We start from the raw sequence: 22,032 nt of genomic DNA on the forward strand, positions 1-22,032 counted from the left end.
ACTTAAGAAAGTAAAAAAACATTTTAATATCCTTTTAGGGCCACAAATGCGTGAACTACTAATCTGGAATGTGCATGTATAGATCTTTATACACACATTTTTTATTTGGATGAATGCTTAAAGATACAGACATTATTGTGAAAGCCTGTTTAAAGTGATAACTTTGGTTTAATCAAATAAAATAATGAAGATTCCTAAGTACATATATTAGTATTAATTAAGATAAGCTGGTTGCAGAGATATGTGATGAAGATTTTAAAGTAATTTTGATTAAAAGGATTATAGTTTGATTATTTTCATAAAAAGAAAGATGCATAAATATCGGATCTTTTTCTTGGGGATTTCAAGGATCGTGTAATCATGTTCGTTCATCGTACATTGTACGGTTAGTTTTTATTAGGTACTATTTATATTTAATTTTAAAATGATTTCTGACTGTACAATAAACGATGAAAAAATATGATTACACCATCCCTGAAATCCCAGGAAAAGTATCCGGCGTATAAACTGAACACAACATATGATACAGTCTAGTCTGACAGCAAAAGGACCCTAGCTCCTCTTCACTGTCCTTATGTAGTCCTGGACAGCAAAAGAAAGGGAAAAATGATGTATCTAACTAAAAAAAGGGAAAAACAGCTAAAGTTATTATAATTTTTAAAGTAGACCTCTATTTATAGTCGTTAGATCAAATTTCAATGACTCGGATCTTCGGACTTGATGAATTAGGAGAAATCTGGATCCCTTTCTAGAAAAATACGTATTTCTTCTTAGGAACGAGTCTTTTTTTTCTTTTTTTACATGCAAATCACAATTTATGATGTAAATAATTTTTATTTATTTGTTTTATCAATAAGTTATTTCTCTATATGTTTGTCTTTCTAAGTAAAAAAATGGGGCGATGCTTAAATTTTCACATCAATGGTCTACACATTGATCATTATACTTAACATATTTCTAATTGGATATGTTATCAGCACTCTAAAAATGTCATACTGAAGCAAGTGACTCTCTAGCATAGTAGTGGAGAGGAGTATTGCTTTTGCACCACAGCATGAGTTTAAACCCCGTTAGATCCCTAATCTAATATCTTATTGAACAAATCTATCGTTTAATCCAAAAAAAAAAAATAAAATGTCGTACTCTACTCTTTATTTATATTTTTAGAAATAAAGAAAGTAGAATGACAATTTGTTAGATAACAATTCAATTTTTATCATGTTATTTTGCAATATTATTTTTCTTTTCCCATCAACGAGAACCATTAATTGGCGACCACAAAGACCAGAGCTAGTCAAATTAACAAAATAAAATAAAAGATGAAAGTGGAGTTGAGATGTCCATATATTTTCAGCATCTCCTTTGTACATGTATTCTTGCATTGTTTATTATATGGAAAAAATTGAATCAAAGCTAGAATACGACCCTTAAGAGTTGCTTGACCCACAAGCACACCACCATCCTTTTTGGATAACAACTCCACTGAATATAATTACTCTCTTTTTAGTTTCTTTGTTTTTGGTGTTCGTTGAGAAATCAACCACAAGCAGATAATGGAGGTTCTTAAAACACATAACAGTGTGTGTGTGATTAATTGTATCATCAGAGTATTTATCCCTGTTGCATGCTCAGAAAGAGAGAAGGCGATATATCTCGAGTCATACTCAAGGTTTTGGTCAGATAGAAAAGCGGTAAGTAAATGTCATACAAATAACACTCGTTCAAAAGGAAATGAGTCATGCACAGAGAAATTTATGATAGCTCTAATAACCTTGACTTTCTCACATCATGTAGCCATACTTGTAGTCCAAAAATTAGTTATTTCATATCTGAATTGGCTGAATTATTTGACATAATGTTAATTATACAAGATAAGTCTTGCTTGGGGTCTCACCTTATCTGTCAGCTAATCATTCAATTAACGCTTGCAGCTAATTAATTCTTCATTCTAGCAAGACTCAGCCCTTGTTGCCAATGCTTCGCTTCTTGATCTCTTTATTGTGTTCCATTACTGTGTCATAAACGTCAAGTTTGCTCGCTTCTGCAATTATTTCACAAGCTCTTCCACCTGGCTCCCGAATTCACTAGTTTGAGATAAGCCGTCTTGAAATCTTCGAAGAACGTATTCTGGTCCTCGGCATACTTTGTGATCCAGCTGCGCAGGAAGCAAGATTCTCTTCAGTTGGATATGAATAAGAAACAGATACTACACGTATGTGTTTTGCTTGCATGGATCAGGAAATTTCTATTAACTTTCTGATCGCTGGAGCATGACATATCAGGCAGTTATGCAAGATATGTTAGATCAAAGTAATACAGAAGTAGGCCATTGTTCTAAACATTCGCAATTGTTGCGTCAACTCACAGTGACAAAACCTTTAATTCCTCTCCTAGTGTAGAATATTAAGCAGAAATATCAACTCTTGCATATGGAAATTGTGGATGATCACAATTATCTCAACTACTGTGAGGAGCTTGTGGATTTATTTTCATTGAATTTAGATTTTTCTGCTTTAAATAATGGCCCTTTTTTTCTTCGAAGTTTTCTGACCAGATAATATTCATTTTAATACGTGTACGAGTAACTGGGTCGGGTCGTCGACTGGCAGGAAAAAGTGCAGATTAAAGTTTTTGAAAGGAAATAGACCTTAAGCATTCATCACCCTTGGCAAGTGCACGGTCCGAGGGAAGGCCAATCATGCTACCTGCATGCAAAGAACAGAATCAGGAATCGAACAACAAAAATTGATATTTTGACAAGAGAAAATAATTGTCTATCAAGTCATGGATTTTCAAAGCCGTGTGTATAAGTCGCGATACTTTTTTTCCACGTTATCGTTGATATCATGATAGAAAAAACAATGGCTTTGTTAACCAAGCAATTGATCAATCATACTTGTGCATCAAAATGAAAAAAATAATCTCATTGAAGATTAAACAGAAATTTGAAAGTTCTCTCACTCTCATTACTCCGTTGTTTTCCTACGTTTCTATTGTTGCTCAGTTATTGTGTTGCAACACAGATTCCCCAATAGTGGGAGCTTGAGCCGAGTTTCTTTTAAGCCTCATTTATTATGCACCTTATATCCATGTTACTGTTATTTTACCTGAAGATGGTTTGTCAAGCAGAATTTTGAAGTATGTATTGTCGAAAACAGTTGGGTTCCCGAAACCTTTATTTCCAATAGTATGAGCTCCTGACAGAGCAACAAGTTCCTGAGTTCTGAAAAAAATATAAAAGGTCATGTTTCCCTTCAACTCCTGTACCAAGGTAAATCAAGGATAATAAAGTTTGACAAAGTGGTTTACTTATAACCATATAACGAGAACAGAAATCAATTAAATGCAGAAACTAAGTAAATCTATCAACAAAATGTCCATTGATATCTCAAGGACTATAATCTTCATGCATATCTGGTTTATTTTGAATATAACGAAACAACCACACCTCGTCCACCAAATGCAAAGGTTTTAGCATATATGAACTTACGACAAGCCTTTTGTTTGAAAGCTTTGCTTCAGACCCAAAGCATCCAGACTTTCTTCAGGCAGTTTTCCTTCAGGATCAGGCTCCCTGATGATAAAATAAATAAAAAACAAGAAAAAGATGAGAGATAGAGAGAAGTAGCTATTCACTACATCATTTCTTAAAATAGGAATTACCAGCTTTTGGTAGCATTAGATTGATGTTCCTACAAGAATTAGAATTTTTTTTTTTCTTTCTCCTTGTAGTGTTTGCGTTAACACTAGCAACACTTGGCAACTGAATTATTGAAAAGATTCAGATGTTGGCATTTTTTCCCTTGATGCATCTTACTTTGCATCTAGTCTGCCCAACGGGACTTGGATTGTTGGACCTCCGCATATTGAAACTGCTTCTGCTCCAGCCACAGCAATCATGTCTGCCCAGGACACTAGTTTTGGAAACACCCACATGTTAGCACAGAACCAAAACACCGGCACTACTGAAACCTAGACAAACGTGTCTAGTAGATGGAAAACCTGGGTTGACTGCATCCACCTCGCTCTTTGCTTTCTCTAGAATCTAACCAACAATTCAATCCACAGAGGAATTAGCTGGTAGAAGATCATACAAATTAATTTGTTTACTCAATCATTATGCAAAAGATTAAAAATTGGGAACTCGATGGAAACCAAAAGATTGAATCTGCACACATCTATATATGAAGTCAAGAAGGGGCATGCCTTGAAAGGACTTTTAAGACCTTTGTTTTCCGGTCTATCAAGTTCATAAACGATAGAACCATCCATACCACCTGCAAAGTTAACAACAGCTATGAAGATGCATTACAGTAATAGTAGAGCACTTGTAATTCCTCATTTGAAAGAAATTTGGACAATATATCAGTTGTTTCAACGTGAAACATGTCAGTGGCAAAATGATTGTACAATGCAACATATATCAACCACTCGTGCATCCCCAATCCACAAGACCCAAGTGGGTATTGCAGGAAGTGTAGGAATCTTAACTCCAATTGATGTTACTCCAACTTCAAAAGGCAATGAACTAGTGCAAATGAGTAAGGTGTATGGAGCAAGGTCAATGCGTATAGATATCTGCACCTGAATTATCATCAATTTGAAAGGTCCCGGCATCATGGAACACCAAACGAAGCACGCCGGCAGCCTTACCCTTCGTCACCACCTTCCTGATCTCCTCCTTCATAAGCTCATATTCCCTTCCATCCGACCATCCAAATGCCACAGACAAAACCCAGTAATTACTTTACACAAATTTAAATCTCTTGATACACGAAAAGATCAGAGATTTTGTTCAACTCACTCAGCCGCCTTCGCCGCCGTGCATTCATAGAAAGGAAGCAGCAATGGCAGTGTGGCAGTAAGTGAAAGCACCAGTCCTCTTCTGCCCAAGACGTGATCTTTACCTGAGATTTTCAACATTTGGTGCATCAATTTACAGAATTTAGATTCCTTTCACTTCTCCAACCAACCAAACAGATAATTTAGGGTTTTGTTAGCTTTTACCTGAAGTGGCGGCACTGACGGCGTGGAGAGGATTGGCGCTAAAATTCACCGTTGAGAGGGCTTTGGCGGGAAAGATGAAGTTGAACGGGAATGTGGTGGAGGAAGAGGCGGGAGAGATGGACGGGGTTGAGGAGCTGAGGAGGAAGGCGGTGGAGGTAGTTGGCGCCATACCTAACGGATGGTTGAGGTAATGAGACATGGGTTTGTGGCATTTCAAGAAGAGAGATTTATGTAGGAAAAAGGGCCTCATCCCATGTTGTTGAGTTCATGGGAAATCCTACACCCAATCTATTCAACGGGCGTCGTCAACGTAATTCAAACTTAGGATCTCTTATGGACATCCAATTCAAACTTGAGATCTTTTTCAACATTAAGAAAATAATTTGGGCGTTCATAATCGCAATTCAAACTTCGAATCTATTACGGACGTCCAATTCAAACTTGAGATCTTTTCCAACATTAAGAAGGGACGTATCGTTCATTAAAAAGTAAGGCAATTCAACTCGGGTCTCCCTTTGTAACATTAGGAAGAAAAGTATCATTAGACGAGTTGATTTATGACGTGATAAAATTTGTTCAAAGCCACCAAAGCAATGGAGCAACGGTTTAGCTCTGGAGCTTGTCAACATGTAAGTAGGTCTATTACTGGCCTGTGATGGACCAGAAAGACCTAACGGAGTAATCCTTATAACAAATCGGAGATGGTAACGGGCCGGGAATGGAAGCGGGAGACAAAGAAAGTAGCACCTTTGTCTCTTGGAGTATGGTGCTTTGGCTCTTATTTGGTTTTCAGAGATGTATTGTTGAGTCTTAAACATTAAAACGTGCAGCTGCTTGAGAGAGATGAAGGGAATTCCACTTCATATTGCAATATTCAACTAGATTGAACACTCATTATTTACAGAAAAAGCAATGCCAAGAAAAATATAAAGAACTTGAGCTAAGAAAAAGGTAACGGCTAAGGTTACAAAATTTCAATAAACGGAGAAAAATATACAGAAATATGGGAGATAAACAATGTGTACATGTCTCTCATCTTCAGCAAATGTTATCATGTGCCGGAGAGGCGCACTGTAGAAAGATAGGCTTCGTTGTTGCAGTCCGATGGTCCTGAGGAAGTCCCCTCCTTGCTGACCAATTTGAATAAATTTGTATAAAAATGAGACCCCGTTGAGTTGGAGGTTGGAGGCTGAGGAATAGGATACATGCCTTCAAGCATTTGGACAACCTTCGTCATTGATGGTCTCAAAGACATATCTTCCTGTATGCACCACAGAGCAACCGTAATGGATGTGTACCCTCGTGTCTGCTTCATCTTTTCCTAGTTTTGTGTCCAGGATGTCCCTCATTTTGCCTTCTTCCAACATCTTGAAGGCATAAGATGGAAAATTTTCTGAAGTTTCTGTCGGGTCATAGTTCTTTCTCCCCCCAATTCTCCCCCCGATGATCTCTAGCAACAACATTCCATAGCTGCACACATCACTCTTCTCTGATATTGGGCAGTTGGTGATCGACTCCGGTGCAAGGTACCCATGGGTTTCTCTTAGCTTTGGGAAAACATGGCTCTGCTCCCTGGTCATTAGCTTTGCCAAACCAAAATCTGAGACTTTGGCAAGGTAACTAGTGTCGAGGAGAACGTTTTCAGGCTTTATGTCACACTGAACAAACTTCGAATCACAATGTTCGTGGAGATAAGCTAGTCCTTTAGCCGTACACAATGTATGTTGAATCTTGTCTCCCAATCCAATATGAATTCTCCATTGTTTTTCTTGAAAATCCTATTATCAAGAGATCCATTTGCCATGTAATCGTAAACCAGAAGTCGATGACTTCCTTCTGCACAGAAGCCTCTGAGCAGGGCCAAGTGCAGATGATGGATGTTGCCAATGATACTAACTTCAGCTCCAAACTCTTTCTTTCCTTGACCAACGCCTTCCAACTTCTTCACAGCCAGTTGAGTCCCATCTGGGAGACTCCCTTGGTAAACTGAGCCAAAACCTCCTTGGCCTAGCGTCAGCGAATAATTATTAGTTGCAGTTTGGAGATCTTTGTAACTGAAACATCCAGCATCCAAGTCAAGTCAGCCTAATGTAGTCAGTCTGTGCATCTGCTTGTTTGCAAACTTATGTTGTGTACCGCTATGAGTTTGATAGAGGTGTTGAAAAATAGTTTAGTATTTTATGGTTATTTGATTATTTAGATTTACTTGTTAATTAGTTTAGTATACGGGCTTAGCCCATCCGAATTAGCGTTTCTAGGTTTTGTTGTGTATAAATATAGCTTATAGTTTAGTATGAATAACAAGTTAGTCACGATGTAGCCTTTTAGGATTTTGTTGCCGTTTTGACGTTCTTGTTTGTTTAATAATATTCTTATTATTTTGTAGTCTTGTTCATTGCGCACTTGGATATTCAATTGTTGCTACCCTCTTGGTCAATAAATTTTACATTGTGTATCTTTTTGTGTTTACAACACTTTTCTTGTGATGAATTATTTACAACTAACAATGAGTTGATCTTGTTGAATCCTAGTAGCGGAGTTAGGATTAGGGATCTCAGGATATTTCTCACCTTTTACTTTGTATTTAGGGTCGGGAGTAATGAGAGAGGGAAAAGGGTGAGAGCCATCCACGAAATTATAAAAAATCATGGCCGACGAGATATGGCTTCACTTGATGAAGTCAACTAAATGGTATTCCCGTAGCAATTGGTGTTATGGATTTTCAGTTTATGGGTGGTAATATGGGATCTGTAGTGGGCGAAAAAATCACACGTTTGACCGAGTATGCTACCAATCAATTTTTACCTCTTATTCAGTGTGTGCTTCCGGAGGAGCACGCATGCAAGAAGGAAGCTTGAGCTTGATGCAAATGGCTAAAATATCTTCCACTTTGTATGATTGTCAATTAAATAAAAAGTTATTTTATGTAGCGAAATAACATTATGCGAATGTCAGATGAAGCCACTTAGTGAGGGGTTTTAGGTTTGATTCTTGCGTAAAGGCAAATTTGAATCACATTATTGCTAGCTCATTGTGAGGCAAGTCCACCCTTTTTCCTTTTAGTGTGGATAATATCGATTGTTAAAAAAAAAGGGGTTTTTAGTCAAAATGGTCCATGAGATTTGCATAACTCATCACTTTGGTCCCTGAGATTTGAAATCGATAGAATTGGTCCCTGAGATTATTCATCATCAATCATTTTGATCATTTCTTGAAAAATCTCTATTAAATAAGAATTAAAATGACAAAAATACCCTCAAATTTTGTCAAATCATTGATATTGGACAATCTTAGAGACCACTTCTATCAATTTCAAAGCTCAAAGATCAAAGTGAGAAGTTATGCAAATCTCATGAATTATTTTGGCTAAAAAACCCAATAATGTTAGACGAAGGGCACAAAACCTATTGTGCTCCAGCTATAAAGGGCACTTATATTTGTGCCCTATGTTGTGGCTCATGGTGCAAGCACATTTAATGGGTCGGTTTGTGCAAGAACTTGAAACTTGAACAAGGAAAATAATTTAATCGAAAATTCAGAAAAAAAAAAGAAAAAGAAAAAGAAAAATTACCTATAAATAAAAAAAGAAAAAACCCAACCACGCTCTCAGAGTGACAACCTGAATATCTTAGGTTAAGTATGAATGGTGTGTCGTCGACTAGTCAAGCAAGAGCACGTGAGTAGGCGACCAGTCAAAGTGAGTAGATCTCGAATTGAGTACGAGCATGCGGCAGTGAGCTGATGCACAATAACGTTGGCGAGCAAGCGGCAGAGAGCTAAGACGAAGAAGGAAGATCATGCGATGATTAGAGAAGGAAAGTTGAAATCTATGTTCGGGAACGGAGATTTGGTGAGAGACGTCTTTGAAAGAGCAAAAGAAAAATTGAGAGAGAGAGAGAGAGAGGAGAAATTTGGGGAAAAAAAATTAGTGTAATGCTATCCACACATCTCTTTTTACTTCCACCAAATTCCTTTCAATTTTTGGCCGTCACAGTGAATTGAAGAAGATCAAAGACAAAAAATTAACAAAGAATGAATGACCGTATGGAAGATAAAAAGAGGTGTGTAAATAGTACTATCAAAAAATTATAGTACAACTTTATCTTTTGAAGTCCCACCGGAGAAATATTAAAGATACAAACCTCGTAGTGGAATGAGAAAACTTATTTGATACAAACATCATATTTGGAAACATATAACCCAACAAGGGGTGGATTTTTTATTTTTTTTTATAAATTATTGTGCCAATCGAACCGTGCCATACCGATTTTATGTCAAATTTTTGTGACAATTGGTAATGACACAATATTTGTGCCAAACCGAGATTTTCTATGATGGTATTGGTGTTCAATATCATTATCGATGATATTGAAAAATGTAAAAAATAAATTTGGTTTGTTTTGTCTCTTATATCTTCCCATTGACACTCTATCTTGTCGATTCTCACCTTCATCTTTGTCTCTCGATCGCGGCTGTCCGTATCATACTCTCTAACGAACTGTGGGTCAATTGTAAGGTGATTTCTAAAACCCTAAATCAATAAATTTGTTTCTTTTATGTTTAGTTGATTCTTCAACTCAAAGTCTGTATGATTATTGGTTGTTAATGGTTAATTGGACCTATATTAAGTGGTTATAGATGGCTTTATCCATTTTACCAAAACGAAATGGTAAAATATGCAAAGGTAATCCCATTTTTGAGTACTTACCGATCCTTAAGCCTTCTCCCATTTCAGGCTTCAGCTTGTCACTTATTTTCTTTGTCTGCCATATTATCTGTATGCGTATTCCTAATAGCCTAAGTGTCTACTCTCACTTTCTCAATAATTTTCATGATTCTACTTTGAAACTTAGACGAACCAAAAAGGTTACATCAATTTTGCTACTTGGTCAAGTGGTTGCTGATAGGAGCATATTTATGCAACTTAGTGAGCTTGTTTTCTTGCATTTATGTTGTTAGTTTCTAGTTATTTTAGTATTTTAAGCTATTTTCGTGTGTTTTTAGGTCCAATTGGCTAAAGTGGTAAGAAAGTGCATTTTGGAGCAATTTTGGGCTTGGAATGGTTAGCACATGCTTGGAGCAAGGTGGATGGACGAAATTGAAGACCAAAGGAGGCTAGGAATCTGCTAAAGAGATGGAAGAAATTAATTCAAGACTTGGAAGAAAAGGAATCAGCTACAAAGAAGGAAACATGAGTCAAACTTCCTTATTTTGACTTAGTCAATCCTAATCTTTTTCTACTTATGTTCCAGCTGCAAAGGGGGTTCCTAATTGATTTAGGACACTTAAATATAAGTTCTAGAAGCCCTAATCCTAGTCAAAGAGGGATGCCGCACCAAATCTGCAAGGAATCCTTCCTTGCCGTGCAAGGCATGACCTTTCCTTCCCTTTCCTTGCAGCAAATCCCTTTCTCCTTCTCTCTAGGACCTTGCCGCTGCTTCCCCTCCTTTTTCCTCTTGGGATTTTGATTTGTTACCCTTTTCTTGGAGGATTTGGAGTCTTAAAACCTTCCCAAATTAATTAATTAATGCCTTGCATTTCTCCCATTATTTTAGACAATCTGCCGCACAAAATAAAGCCCTACAACCAATTACCCATTCAGCCATCATTCATCCACTCTCCATCACCAAAATCCGCACCACCTATTCACCATACACCACAACCCAATTTTACACCCATTCACCCTTTGTGCCGCAGCAAAGAAGAAGGAGAGTAGGCCCCTTGGAGCCGTGCTTGCCATTCAAGATTTTTGGATTGTTGGAGCGTTTCTAGGTGTATTCAATCTTTGTTTTCAATGTTTAATTTAAGTTTTCTTTGTTTTGCTGTGAACATGAGAGGCTAAACTTGTTTTAGCTACAGGTGACTTTGAAACCATGATTATATTTGCAATATGAATTGATTAACTCCAGTTGTGATTTCATAAATCGTGAATGCAATTTGCTTGACTGTTGGATTAAGAACTTATTATTATATGTTGATTAAGGGTGCACACTTAGTTTGCATGCATGAATTTGATGCTAGAATATAAAGGAGTTTCACATAATCGTTATGAACTTATATTCACAAGTAGTGAAGGTCGCTGGTCATGATCATGTTAAGTTGAATTCTTGGCATGAGTATCATGATGTCATAGTTACGAATGCCTTGTCAATACTTATGATTTTCACAAAGCTTAATGATCTTTGATTGTATCTCTATTATGCTGTTCATGTAAGGAACTATTGAAGAATAGTTTCGTTGCTGATGCGTATTCCATCCAATTCAACGACTTAAGGAAAATTTGAGGGTTAATTAGAAATGTCACGGTTAATCTGGGGTGTTGAGGTTCATGGTTTATTGAAAAAGCAACTGGAAATCAATTTGTATGCAAGTGTATCATGTGTGGAGAAGGACCCTCTAGCTAGCTAATCACCCATCAATTCACCCAAATTTGTATTCCTTTATTTAGTTTCTGCAATTTTCTTGTTTTTACTTCAAATTCGTCAAAAACCCAATCCCCTTTACTTTGTTGTGTCAAATTAGCTAGAATCTGTCCAATTTGTGTTTTTAAGTGTTGTGAGTCAAGTTAAAGTTAGAATTCGTCCAAATCACCCTTTAGTGTCTAGTTTGAGTCTTTTTGATTGTTTTATACTGTTTTGAGTCTTTTTAGTTTGTTTTGAATCATATAAGTCTAGTTAATATTTTTAAGCCTAGTTTTATGTTTTAAAGTCAGTTTTAGGTAGATAAGCAATCCCTCATAATCCCCGATCTAGAACGATCCCTACTTGCATCTTTACTACAATTGTCAACAAGAGGGTTTAATTTGAGTGCTAGTTTCTAACACATCAATTGCATTACAAATAGAGATTGAGAATAAAAAGATGCTATCAATACTACAGTGCAAAGGGTGGCTACTACAGTAATGTGGAAATTTAATAAGTATTGGGAGAGTTTTGAGAATGTGAACCCATTTATTTTTTTTGGCCAAGTTCTAGACCCTTGTTATAAACTTTAATGATTTTTATCAACTTCAAAACACTTGGATGGAATGATAGTAAGGTAGATTGATTCCTTAAGGAGATAAAAAAATAAAAATAAAAAATACTTGCTTGATTTTTATAATTAGTATAGCTGGTGTTTTTATTTTATGACTGGGGCTCAATGGAAGATGCATGTGGAACTCAATGAGTTCATAATTCAAGCTTGTTGGGGTGTTGAGTATAAAGTTGAAATGATGAAGGAGGTTTTGGTACGGTAATTGGGGCTCCGTTGACTTAGTAATTGATATAGAAGTTTTAATATGATAACCATACCGAATACACTCTAAACCCAACATGCCACATTTGAAGCTTTTCGTGACATGTACCTGTGATGAACTGATAGGACAAACGCATGCGCTTGCATAATTGAAATCTAAGGCACGATTTTTAGCTATTGTGCTCTATGAGATCATGTCAGGGGCCAGCTTCTTTTACTGGTCTCTGAGGCACGAAAACTTGATGCGCGCTCTTTGCAAATGAAAATTTGGCCCGGTGATTGTGCCCACAATGTGCTGGGACACATCTATTTAGTATTTGTGCCCTGCTTAGGCACGAAATTATTATGTCGGTAACGTAGAGAACACAACTAATTGTCAATTGTGCCAAATATCGGTTGAGAAGGCACCAATCTTAAATTGTGCGCTTAAACCAACATTGCTGGGGTGTAATTTTGTTCGGTTTGAAGTGAGAAGTTTGAGGACCGGGGAGAGAAAGAGGACGCCGTGAGAGAAGAGAAGAAAACTAGGAACACTACCAAAGTGAGAAGTTTTATGGAAAATAACCACAGATAAAATTTAGTTACATATGTAAATTGTAATACTACCAATAAAATTAGGTTAGATTATGATGAGAATATAAAACCTGTCTGAATTAGGTAGAGTTAAAGTTAGGTCTGGCAATGTATGATGTGATCGACTCTCACTCCATCTCTCTATTTCCGGAATAGGATCCTATCCGGATCCTTTTTGTGAGGATCATAGGAATCACTTCATTGTGTCCGTTCATTTGTCATCATGTGGCCCATTTTGAATTTTTTTATTTAAAATTGAACACAAACACTACTTGACGAAAATTGGCCGCATGATGTACGATAAACGGACGTAATGAAGTTATTCCCAGAATCCTCACAAAGAGGATCTGGGAAAAATCCCCATCCTCTATTTCCACCCTAAAAAGCCCTAAAAACTTGTCTGTCATATTTAATGAGGCCAAATGAAGAAGATAATCTCACTTAGGTGGCATTTAGCCCTCTAATATTAATTCAACAGAACGACCGAAAGCAACTCATGCACTTACTTAAAAGGATTATATGATATCATAACTTAACTTATCTCATTGGAGGCTTTCCAATGTTTTAGGACAGCTAACTTCTAATTAACCAAATCCATCAAACGAGACAAACTCTCGTGCAACAAGTTGTATACTACAACACGAAAAATGGATGCTAGAGCCAACCTTTCTCTAATTTGTTTATGTTTTTCCACATCTATGCTTCCATTATCTTATACTTAGTACAAGAAATTACGTCTTAAAACTCAAACAATTTGAATTAGAAGAGAAGAAAGGAAAGACCAGGTCCATTAATTGATCTAGTCATAGTCATTTGAATATACTCCCAAGTCTCCCACGGGCAAGGCCTCAATAACATAATCATACATGAATAAAAAATGTACTGTAATTACAAAGGTTAAATGAGTCAATCAAAGCAATATTTTTGGCCTTTTGCACCCAAGTTTGTATCGCCTTCATATCCAACTATGGTTTGAACAAATCCTATGGGTTTAACTGACCTAAATCATCAAGCCAATAGGTTAGTCTTGCTTTTAAGTAATATTAGTGAGTGAGATTTCTATACCATAATGTGTAAATTACAATTTTTTTGTTACATTAGTCTAAACATAAGTCAAAACTTTTCTGCGACTATGCATTGAATTTATTGGCATTCGGTTTTTAATTTCTTGGATGAGATCTTGAGTACAAAATCATGAATCTTATCATGATCATAATATACTTCTCTCCTTCAAACACTACCTTTTTACTTGTCCTTCTTTTGGGCCAATACTTCTCCTCCATCATTTATTCTCCAAGAAGCTCATAGACCAAATCTTTTACCAATTCACCATCTAGCGACCGAGGTGGATCCACTTTGGGGTAAGGTGAGTCAATTGACCTTTTCAAGCTTGGAAATTCTCAATAGAAGAGCTGTATGTTGCCCTTTGAAAATCTGAGATGTCCTTAAAAGCTTCCCTTCAATTGCTCGACAAATTGCCTCTATGAGCACTAGGTTGGGTAGCTGTAGCCTCATGCCTTTGTATGCATTGCTATAAGCATATGTTGATAGGCTCACTCGGCATACGTTACCATTTGTCGGCATGTTCGCTCAAAATTTATTGGCATTAGTCGACATACTCACTCGGAAGCTATTGGCACATGTCGACATGCATGCAAAAAAAAATTGCGCGCTATTCTTATTGGCCTCCCAAATAATATTTTATAAATCCACCACCACAGCTGCCACTATCCCATTATTGCCTAACAATTTTTTAGAATATTGCAAGTTTTTCTCCTTAATATTATATGTAACATTGTATGTCCAAGAACACGTGACAATAAATGAAGAAAGTAGTATCCTTTTTTTTGGAGATCATTCACCACGCAATGTGCTTGCCCCCATTGACAAATGCTTATTCATTCGTCCAAATCCCTCCATCTAGAGAAATTCTTTGGTCTGGAGACCGGACCAGGTGGTCGTATGACCCATACATACAAAAACATCCCTACCCTACCTTATAATGAGTTAGCAATAATGTAGTTAAATTCACCTTTGGCGAGAATCGAAACTCAGACCTCTCACTTACAAGAGACACTAGACAGTAGTATTAAGTGGCTCATATTTTATTTTAATAACTAAAAGTTGACAATGTTAAGTTGTGTTTAAGTTCTGTTATGTGCGTGGACATATGTTTGTAGAATTATCAAAGAGACAGGTCAAAGGCACACTCCAACAACTCTGATACTGTCTCAAACTTGGTAATTACCACCTGCACAATCCATCAAGTGTAGGGTTTTACCACAAAAGGCCTTGGTGTTAGTTAAAGTGGGGTTAGAATATTGAAACTCTTCTTTTCTCAGAGATACGGCCAATGTGAGGTATTTTAACATGTCCCCTCATTTGAGACCTAATTAGTGGGTCACACTTGGGAGATCCACGCGTGATGATGGTGTGTCCCATAGCCTCATGTGTAGGGTGAATCCCTTTGGCTCCACGTGGTTGCCGGTGTGTGGATCTCCCGTGTGCGACCCAGTAATTGGGTCTCACATGAGGGGGCATGTTGAAATATCCCACATCGGTTGTATTTCTGAGACAAGAAGAATTTAAATATCATAACCCCATTCTAACTAACACTGACGCCCTTTGTGGTAAAACCTTATACTTGACGGATTGTGCATGTGGTAATTATCAAGTTAGAGACAATATCGGTGTCGTTGAAAGTGGACCTTTGGCTCGTTTCTCTGATAATTCTCAATGTCACCAAGTTAAAAGGCCACAAAGACTTTTTGATGCTGAAGATTAAACTCTCCCAAACCTATTACCCAAACCAACTTGTCGAATCGTTGCCAGATGATCCTTGTTGTACATTGTTGGAAGATTGGAGGCTATCGGGAGTCCCATTGATAGAAGTCTAATCCTATAGTCAACTAGGGTTTAGAGTTTTACTCAAAGTGTAATACAAAGCTAGGGTTTTGTCCTTTGTCCAATGTGCTTACTTGTGTTGTAATTAACCTTGTTATTGTAAATAGATTAAGAGTGATTTGTGGAGTGATTTGAGGGTTGACTGTTGTCCTCTCCAATACTTTCGTTTGTACGTTTGGTGTTGTAACCGATTTCATTCAAGAAATAGACACATCAAAATTCAAGATGGTATCAGAGTAGGAACCCTAAATTCCTGTTTCTATTGCTTGTTTCTGCTGAGTTCTTCTTACTTTAAGCCAAGATGGCTAAAGAAAACTCCTCTAAAGCTGAAAGCCCATTGGCTCATGCAATTCCACCCGACATTGATATCAACCCTAATTAACATCTAAGTTCTGTTCTGTTGAATGAATTCAACTATTTTCCCTGGACTCGTGCTGTTTCACTTGCACTTGGAGGGAAATCCAAGCTAGGCTATGTCAATGGTGCCATCGAGGTTCCTATAGTTACTTCTTTTGCCTATCAGTCGTGGTTATGCAAAGACCAGTTGGTTATGTCTTGGTTGCTCAACTCCATGGACCGTAGGATTGTTAAAATTTTTAGCTATTCTAAGTCATTTATGCATCTCTGGAATCAAGTTAAAGAGATGTATAGAAATCAAAATAATGTTGCATGCGTCTTCTAGCTTAAGAAAGATATCTCGAGCTTGTAAGTTCTACAAGCATGCGGAATGAGCTTGATGTTTATCGTCTTCACACCACTGTATTAATCAAGAGAGCTAAAGAAGACAAGATCTTTCAGCTCTTGGCAAGCTTAGGTCCAGAATTTGAGGATCTCAGAAGCCATGTTTTAATGAATGCTAAGCTTTCTTCTTTCTCCGGTGATTGTGCCATCAGCCAAAGGGCTTATGTCTCTAACAATAATCGATTTGAGGACAAAGTTTACAAAGGGAAGAGATCGGAGTTGAAATGCAGCTACTGTGACACATTTGGGCATACAAAAGACAAGTGTTGGATATTTCATCCAGAGTTGAAGCCCAAGTTCTTGAAAGAGACAAGCGGCCCACAGAGAAACATGAATAGCAGCAATGCCTACAAAGCCAATTATGCATCTACTTCTTTAACTGAGGGAATGGCAAACTTCACTGCCAATGCTGTTACATTACTTAATGAATTTGCTGCATACATACACAGCAAACAGGTGCATAACAGTGGAGATGAAGCCTATGTAGTTAAAGACAAGAATCACACAGCTCTACTTGGAAAATTTGCTTGTTTCTTGGCTGAACATGACCATGTCTCGCAGAAAGATATTCCAGGTATTTCAAGTGATTTCTTTACTGCTCTAAATGCTAGTAATGAGCATGATTATTGGATCATAGACTCAGGAGCCACAAATCATATGACAAATCAAATTACCAACCTGTATAATTTTGAAAAAAAGTTAAGACATTCTCTAGTGTCAGTAGCTAATGGTAAATGTGTCCCAGTAAAAGGAAAGGGAAAGGTCAACTTACTGTCAAAACGCATAGAGTTAGTAGCCCTTTACATTCCTTCTTTTCCTTTTCAACTTTTATCAGTAGGAACCATCACCAATTCTCTAAACTGTCTAGCCATTTTCTTCCCTCACAATGTTATTTTTTAGGATATCATCACCAAGAGGATGATTGGTGAAGGTTTATTTTTGAATGGCCTCTACTACCTAGCTAAAGACACCAAGGATCCCAAGTTTGTTCAAGTTAGCTCCGGTGTTTCTCAAGAGCAACAACTTTAGCACCAACATTTGACACATCATTTGGAAAAAGTGATGTCTTTTTTGTTTCCAGGATTATGTAAAGACAAGTTACATTGTGATATTTGTCACTTGTCTATGTCTTTTAGGTTGCCTTTTGATTCTTCCACCTCTAGAGCTGGTCATCATTTTGAAATCATTCACTCAGACATTTGGGGTCCTGTACTAGAGTCCTTTGATGGGTATAGGTATTTTGTAACCTTTGTTGATGATTTTACAAGGATAAATTGGTTGTACCTTTTGAAATTTAAGAGTGAACTTCCAAATATTTTTCAAGATTTTCATAAACTGGTTGGTACTCAATTTGCATAAAAAATTCATACACTAAGATCCAACAATGGCACTGAGTACATGTCCCATAACATGTCTCAATACCTGAGTGTTCATGGTATTCTGCATCAAACAACATGTGTTGGCACACCCCAACAGAATGGGATTGCTGAGAGAAAGAATAGAGACCTCCTTGAGAAAACAAGATCAATTCATATGAATGTGTCAAAGAAATTCTGGTCACGAGGTGTACTTACAGCCACATACCTTATCAATAGATTGCCTAGTAAAGTGCTAAGTTTCAAGTCTCCATATGAGGTATTGAAGGGCATAAAAATTGATCTCACACACTTGAAAGTGTTTGGTTCCACTTGATTTGTTCACAATCAACCTTTTCACCGTGATAAACTTGATCCTAGAGCTACCAAATGTGTTTTAATGGGTTATTCATCCACCCAGAAAGGTTACAAGTGTTATAATCCAACCACAAGAAAACTTGTGGTCTCAAGAGATGTGAGATTTGATGAAAACATCCCTTACTTCTCAAAGAAACTAAGTGATGAATGTCAAGGGGAGTTTTTAAGCAACATGTTTCCCTTGCCTAGTGTCCCTCACTACCACAAAAACTCCACATCGCTTGATACTTCAACCTTACCTTCAGAGCTGTCATCTCCTCAAGCCACTGGTCTTGAACCTCAAGTCTCAATTCGACGAAATCCTTCTCGGGTTCGACATCCCCCACTTCGACTTCATGATTATGTTACTTATGCTTCTAGTTATCCCTTCATGGATTTTGTGTCTTATAAGTAGTTTTCACCTGCTTATACTTCCTTTCTTAGTACCTTGGATAGTACCCATGAACCACGAACATTTCAAGAAGCCAATGAACTTGAAATTTGGCGAAATGCAATGAGGGATGAACTGCAAGCTCTTCATGATAATAGAACCTGGGGTGTAGTTAAACTTCCCAAAGGGAAGAAAGTAGTGGGTAATCGTTGGGTGTACAAAATGAGGTTCAGCACAAATGGGACTATTGAAAGACACAAGGCTCGTTTGGTGGCTTGGGGTTTCACTCAAACCTATGGCTTAGATTACAAGGAAACCTTTGCTCCAGTGGTCAAAATGAACACTGCAAGGGTTCTATTATCGGTTGTTGTGAATCAGTCTTGGCCTCTTTGTCAAATTGATGTGAATAACGCTTTTGACATGGTGAATTGGAGGAAGAAGTGTACATGAAACTCCCACTAGGTCACCCTCAATCTAGTGATTCTGACATGGTCTGTAAACTGTACAAATCCATTGATGGATTGAAACAGTCTCCACGCGTATGGTATGCAAAACTGAGCTCGGTGTTTGAAGAATTTGGCTTTCAAAGAAGCAATGCTAACTTCTCTCTTTTTGTTCGTATTGGTTCAGTTGGGAAGTTAATTGTTTTAATCTATATTGATGATCTCATAGTGACTGGTGACAACACTGAAGAAGTTCACTTTCTTAAGCTTGCTTTTTGAAGCAAGTTTGCACTCAAGGACCTGGGACATCTTAAATATTTTCTCGGTATTAAGCTTGCCACATCATAGAAAAGCCTATTTCTCAATCAAAGGAAATACACCCTTGATCTCTTGAAGGAATCTGGCTTAATGGATTGCAAACCTGCTCGCACTCCTCTGGATAGTAAATTACAACTCAATGATCAAGGGGAAGCTCTTCTTGATGTCACTAAGTATCAAAGGTTGGTAGGCAAGCTTATTTACTCATATGCTGTGAGCATCATGAGCCAATTTATGCATGCACCTACATCAGTTTATATGCAAATTGTGAAGAGAATTCTTTGCTATCTCAAAGGGTCTATTGGTTGAGGAATTTTAATGCAGAAGAATGACAACGTTGCCATCATGGGTTACACTGATGCTGATTGGGCAGGAAATTGCCTTAATCGTAAGTCAATTACAGGTTTTTGTACCTTTGTAGGTGGGAATCTGGTAACATGGAGAAGCAAAAAACAAAGTGTTGTAGCTCAATCCAGCGCTGAGGCTGAGTATCGAGTTATGGCCTTCACTGCATGTGAACTAATTTGGTTGAAAAACCTTCTATTTGATCTAGGGTTTTCTAGCAATGAACCTATGTCTATGCTTTGTGACAATCAAGCTGCCATGCTTATTGCCTCCAACCCTGTCTTCCACAAGAGAATGAAGCATATTGAAGTGGATTGTCACTATGTTCGAGCTCAAGTTCAAGCCAAAGTCATACACACAAATTACACTCACATCCATGATCAATTGGCTGATGTGTTTACCAAGTCTTTTCCTATTGTTCAGTTCCTGCGCATTTTGCCCAAGCTTGGCTCTAGGAATCCCTTAGATCTAGCTTGAGGAGGAGTGTTGGAAGATTGGAGGCTATTGGGATTCCCATTGACACAAGTCTAATCCTATAGTCAACTAGGGTTTAGAGTTTTACTCAAAGTGTAATACAAAGCTAGGTTTTGTCCTTTGTCGAATGTGCTTACTTATGTTGTAATTAACCTTGTTATTATAAATAGATTAGGAGTGATTTGTGGAGTGATTTGAGGGTTGAGTGTTGTCCTCTCTAATCCTTTCGTCCATATGTTTGGTGTTGTAACCGATTGCATTCGAGAAATATACACATCAAAATTCAAGATACATTCACGTGACACTTTAGTGGAATATCCAAGAATGTGTAAAGTGATGGCCAATTAGGTCGCATGTTGGAAAAAGCTATGGAAAAACTGCTATATATTTTATTATAAACTATTAAATAACACATAATAGAATCTCTATAAATGCAAGAAGAACAAGGAATAGAAGAACCTTAAGAGATCGAGGCTAGAATTTGATTCTATGGCCTTAAGACAAGATTGCCCCTCAGTGGTGCCTCAAGGTTTGCGTTGGCAAATGTCTCCCAAGATACAACGATCTTTCTCTTTGCGGAAGTAGCACTCCAATCCACAAAGAACAGTGAACCAAAAATGTTTAAAACTCTCTCTTTATCAGACACTAAACTACTCTAATTTCTAATTGATTTATGGATGCAAAACATATCTAAAATGCTTGATTTGGTGGTCTATTTATAGGCTTTGACATGCCTCCTTTTCCAAGGTTGTGTTTGCTTTCAAAAGACAAAGGATGCAATCTTTGTTCAACAGTGATATCCCAACCTTGTGGAAAAGCTGGAGGAAACCGTTTCGGTTTCCAAGTGATTCAAACAAAATGAGGCGTCTCATAGTTGGTATTAGTGCCCACATGTATCAGTGCCTTTTTAACCAATGTGTATTTCGAATTTCTTGTTTGAATTCAAACAAGAACTGGTCAAACCCATGTCCACTTTGATAACAAGGTAGAACTAAAAAAAACTATTGCAGACTGCTAATATATAGCCAATTCAAGACTAACCCATTTTTGTTATTTTAATTTCCATTCACTTGAATATTTAATATTTAAATACTAATAATATTAATATTTAAATTATTAAATTTCTAACAATCCCCACATGAATAAATGATGTGATAGAAGATATCACTCAACTTAAACCCTCTTTTTGACAATTGTAGTATAGATATAAGTAGGGATCATTCTAGGCCGAGGATTAGGAGGGATTGCTAATCTAATGAAAATCGACTCAAAGATATAAAAATATGCTTAAAAACACTTAAACAACTCAAAAGACTCTTAACTAAACTTGTATGACTCAAAACAAACTTTAAAGACTCAAAACAACTCAAAACAACCAAATATACTCAATTTAGACTCTAGGACTCAATTTAGACGAAAATACAATTATTTTTGACTCAAAAGACTCAAAAACACACTTTTGGACAGATTTGGAACAAGTAAGAAAATGAGATTTGATTTTGGACGAATTTAAAAGAAAACAAGTAAATTAAAACTTTAAAACAGATTTTTGAACGAATTTAAGAAAAACCAATGGATGATGGAATAGCCAAGGGATACTTCTCCACACATGATACATTTAAACATAAATTGATTTCCAATTACTTTTTCGATAAACCATGAACCTCAACACCCCAGATTAACCGTGACATCACTAATTAACCCTTAGATTTCCCTTAAGTTAGTGGATTGGATGACATCATACGACAACCCAAAGCATTCTTCAAAAGTCCTCTACATGACATCATAATAGAGATACAATCAAAGATCATTACGTTCAATGGAAATCATAAGTATTGACAAAGCATTTGTAACTATGACATCATGATACTCATGCTAGGAATTTACT

At 37.0% G+C, this 22,032-nt stretch overlaps 2 protein-coding genes across 3 annotated transcripts; both read right to left on the reverse strand.

Moving 5' to 3' along the window:
- Nucleotides 1–1,655: 1,655 nt before the first annotated feature.
- On the reverse strand, nt 1,656–5,218 carry LOC103965570 (putative L-ascorbate peroxidase 6). 2 transcript variants are annotated; one of them, XM_048580485.1, is made up of 10 exons: nt 5,008–5,218; nt 4,805–4,907; nt 4,585–4,700; nt 4,177–4,277; nt 4,003–4,045; nt 3,818–3,914; nt 3,491–3,574; nt 3,108–3,223; nt 2,648–2,705; nt 1,656–2,155 (listed from the first exon to the last, which is right to left on the reverse strand). In XM_048580485.1, exons 1-10 carry the CDS (start codon nt 5,204–5,206, stop codon nt 2,053–2,055), a joined length of 1,020 nt encoding a protein of 339 aa, XP_048436442.1. In that variant the 5' UTR covers nt 5,207–5,218; the 3' UTR covers nt 1,656–2,052. The 2 variants fall into 2 exon arrangements, with proteins under 2 accessions (XP_048436442.1, XP_009376916.2); XM_009378641.3 differs by having other exon boundaries at nt 4,207–4,277; nt 5,008–5,217.
- A 1,000-nt stretch (nt 5,219–6,218) lies between these two features.
- Nucleotides 6,219–14,400, reverse strand: LOC108868570 (G-type lectin S-receptor-like serine/threonine-protein kinase SD2-5). Its single transcript, XM_048580558.1, has 3 exons — nt 14,240–14,400; nt 6,722–7,061; nt 6,219–6,665 (listed from the first exon to the last, which is right to left on the reverse strand). Exons 1-3 carry the CDS (start codon nt 14,398–14,400, stop codon nt 6,219–6,221), a joined length of 948 nt encoding a protein of 315 aa, XP_048436515.1.
- Between the last annotated feature and the right edge of the window lie 7,632 nt (nt 14,401–22,032).

This window comes from the organism of the source record quoted next, unplaced genomic scaffold (genome assembly GCF_019419815.1).
Source record: "Pyrus x bretschneideri cultivar Hongxiangsu unplaced genomic scaffold, Pyrus_bretschneideri_v1 Contig15, whole genome shotgun sequence".
In the NCBI taxonomy this organism is placed as follows: domain Eukaryota; kingdom Viridiplantae; phylum Streptophyta; class Magnoliopsida; order Rosales; family Rosaceae; genus Pyrus; species Pyrus x bretschneideri.

Coding starts and splice junctions, on each gene's coding strand:
- LOC108868570 (XM_048580558.1), bottom strand. CDS start 14,400: ATGCCGACAAATGGTAACGTATGCCGAGTGAGCCTATCAACATATGCT. Junction 7,062..14,239: donor ACATCTCAGATTTTCAAAGG/GCAACATACAGC, acceptor TGGATGTTTCAG/TTACAAAGATCTCCAAACTG. Junction 6,666..6,721: donor CAAGATTCAACATACATTGT/GTACGGCTAAAG, acceptor AAGTTTGTTCAG/TGTGACATAAAGCCTGAAAA.
- LOC103965570 (XM_048580485.1), bottom strand. CDS start 5,206: ATGTCTCATTACCTCAACCATCCGTTAGGTATGGCGCCAACTACCTCC. Junction 4,701..4,804: donor ACGGCGGCGAAGGCGGCTGA/GTGAGTTGAACA, acceptor GTCGGATGGAAG/GGAATATGAGCTTATGAAGG. Junction 4,278..4,584: donor TCAAATTGATGATAATTCAG/GTGCAGATATCT, acceptor TTAACTTTGCAG/GTGGTATGGATGGTTCTATC.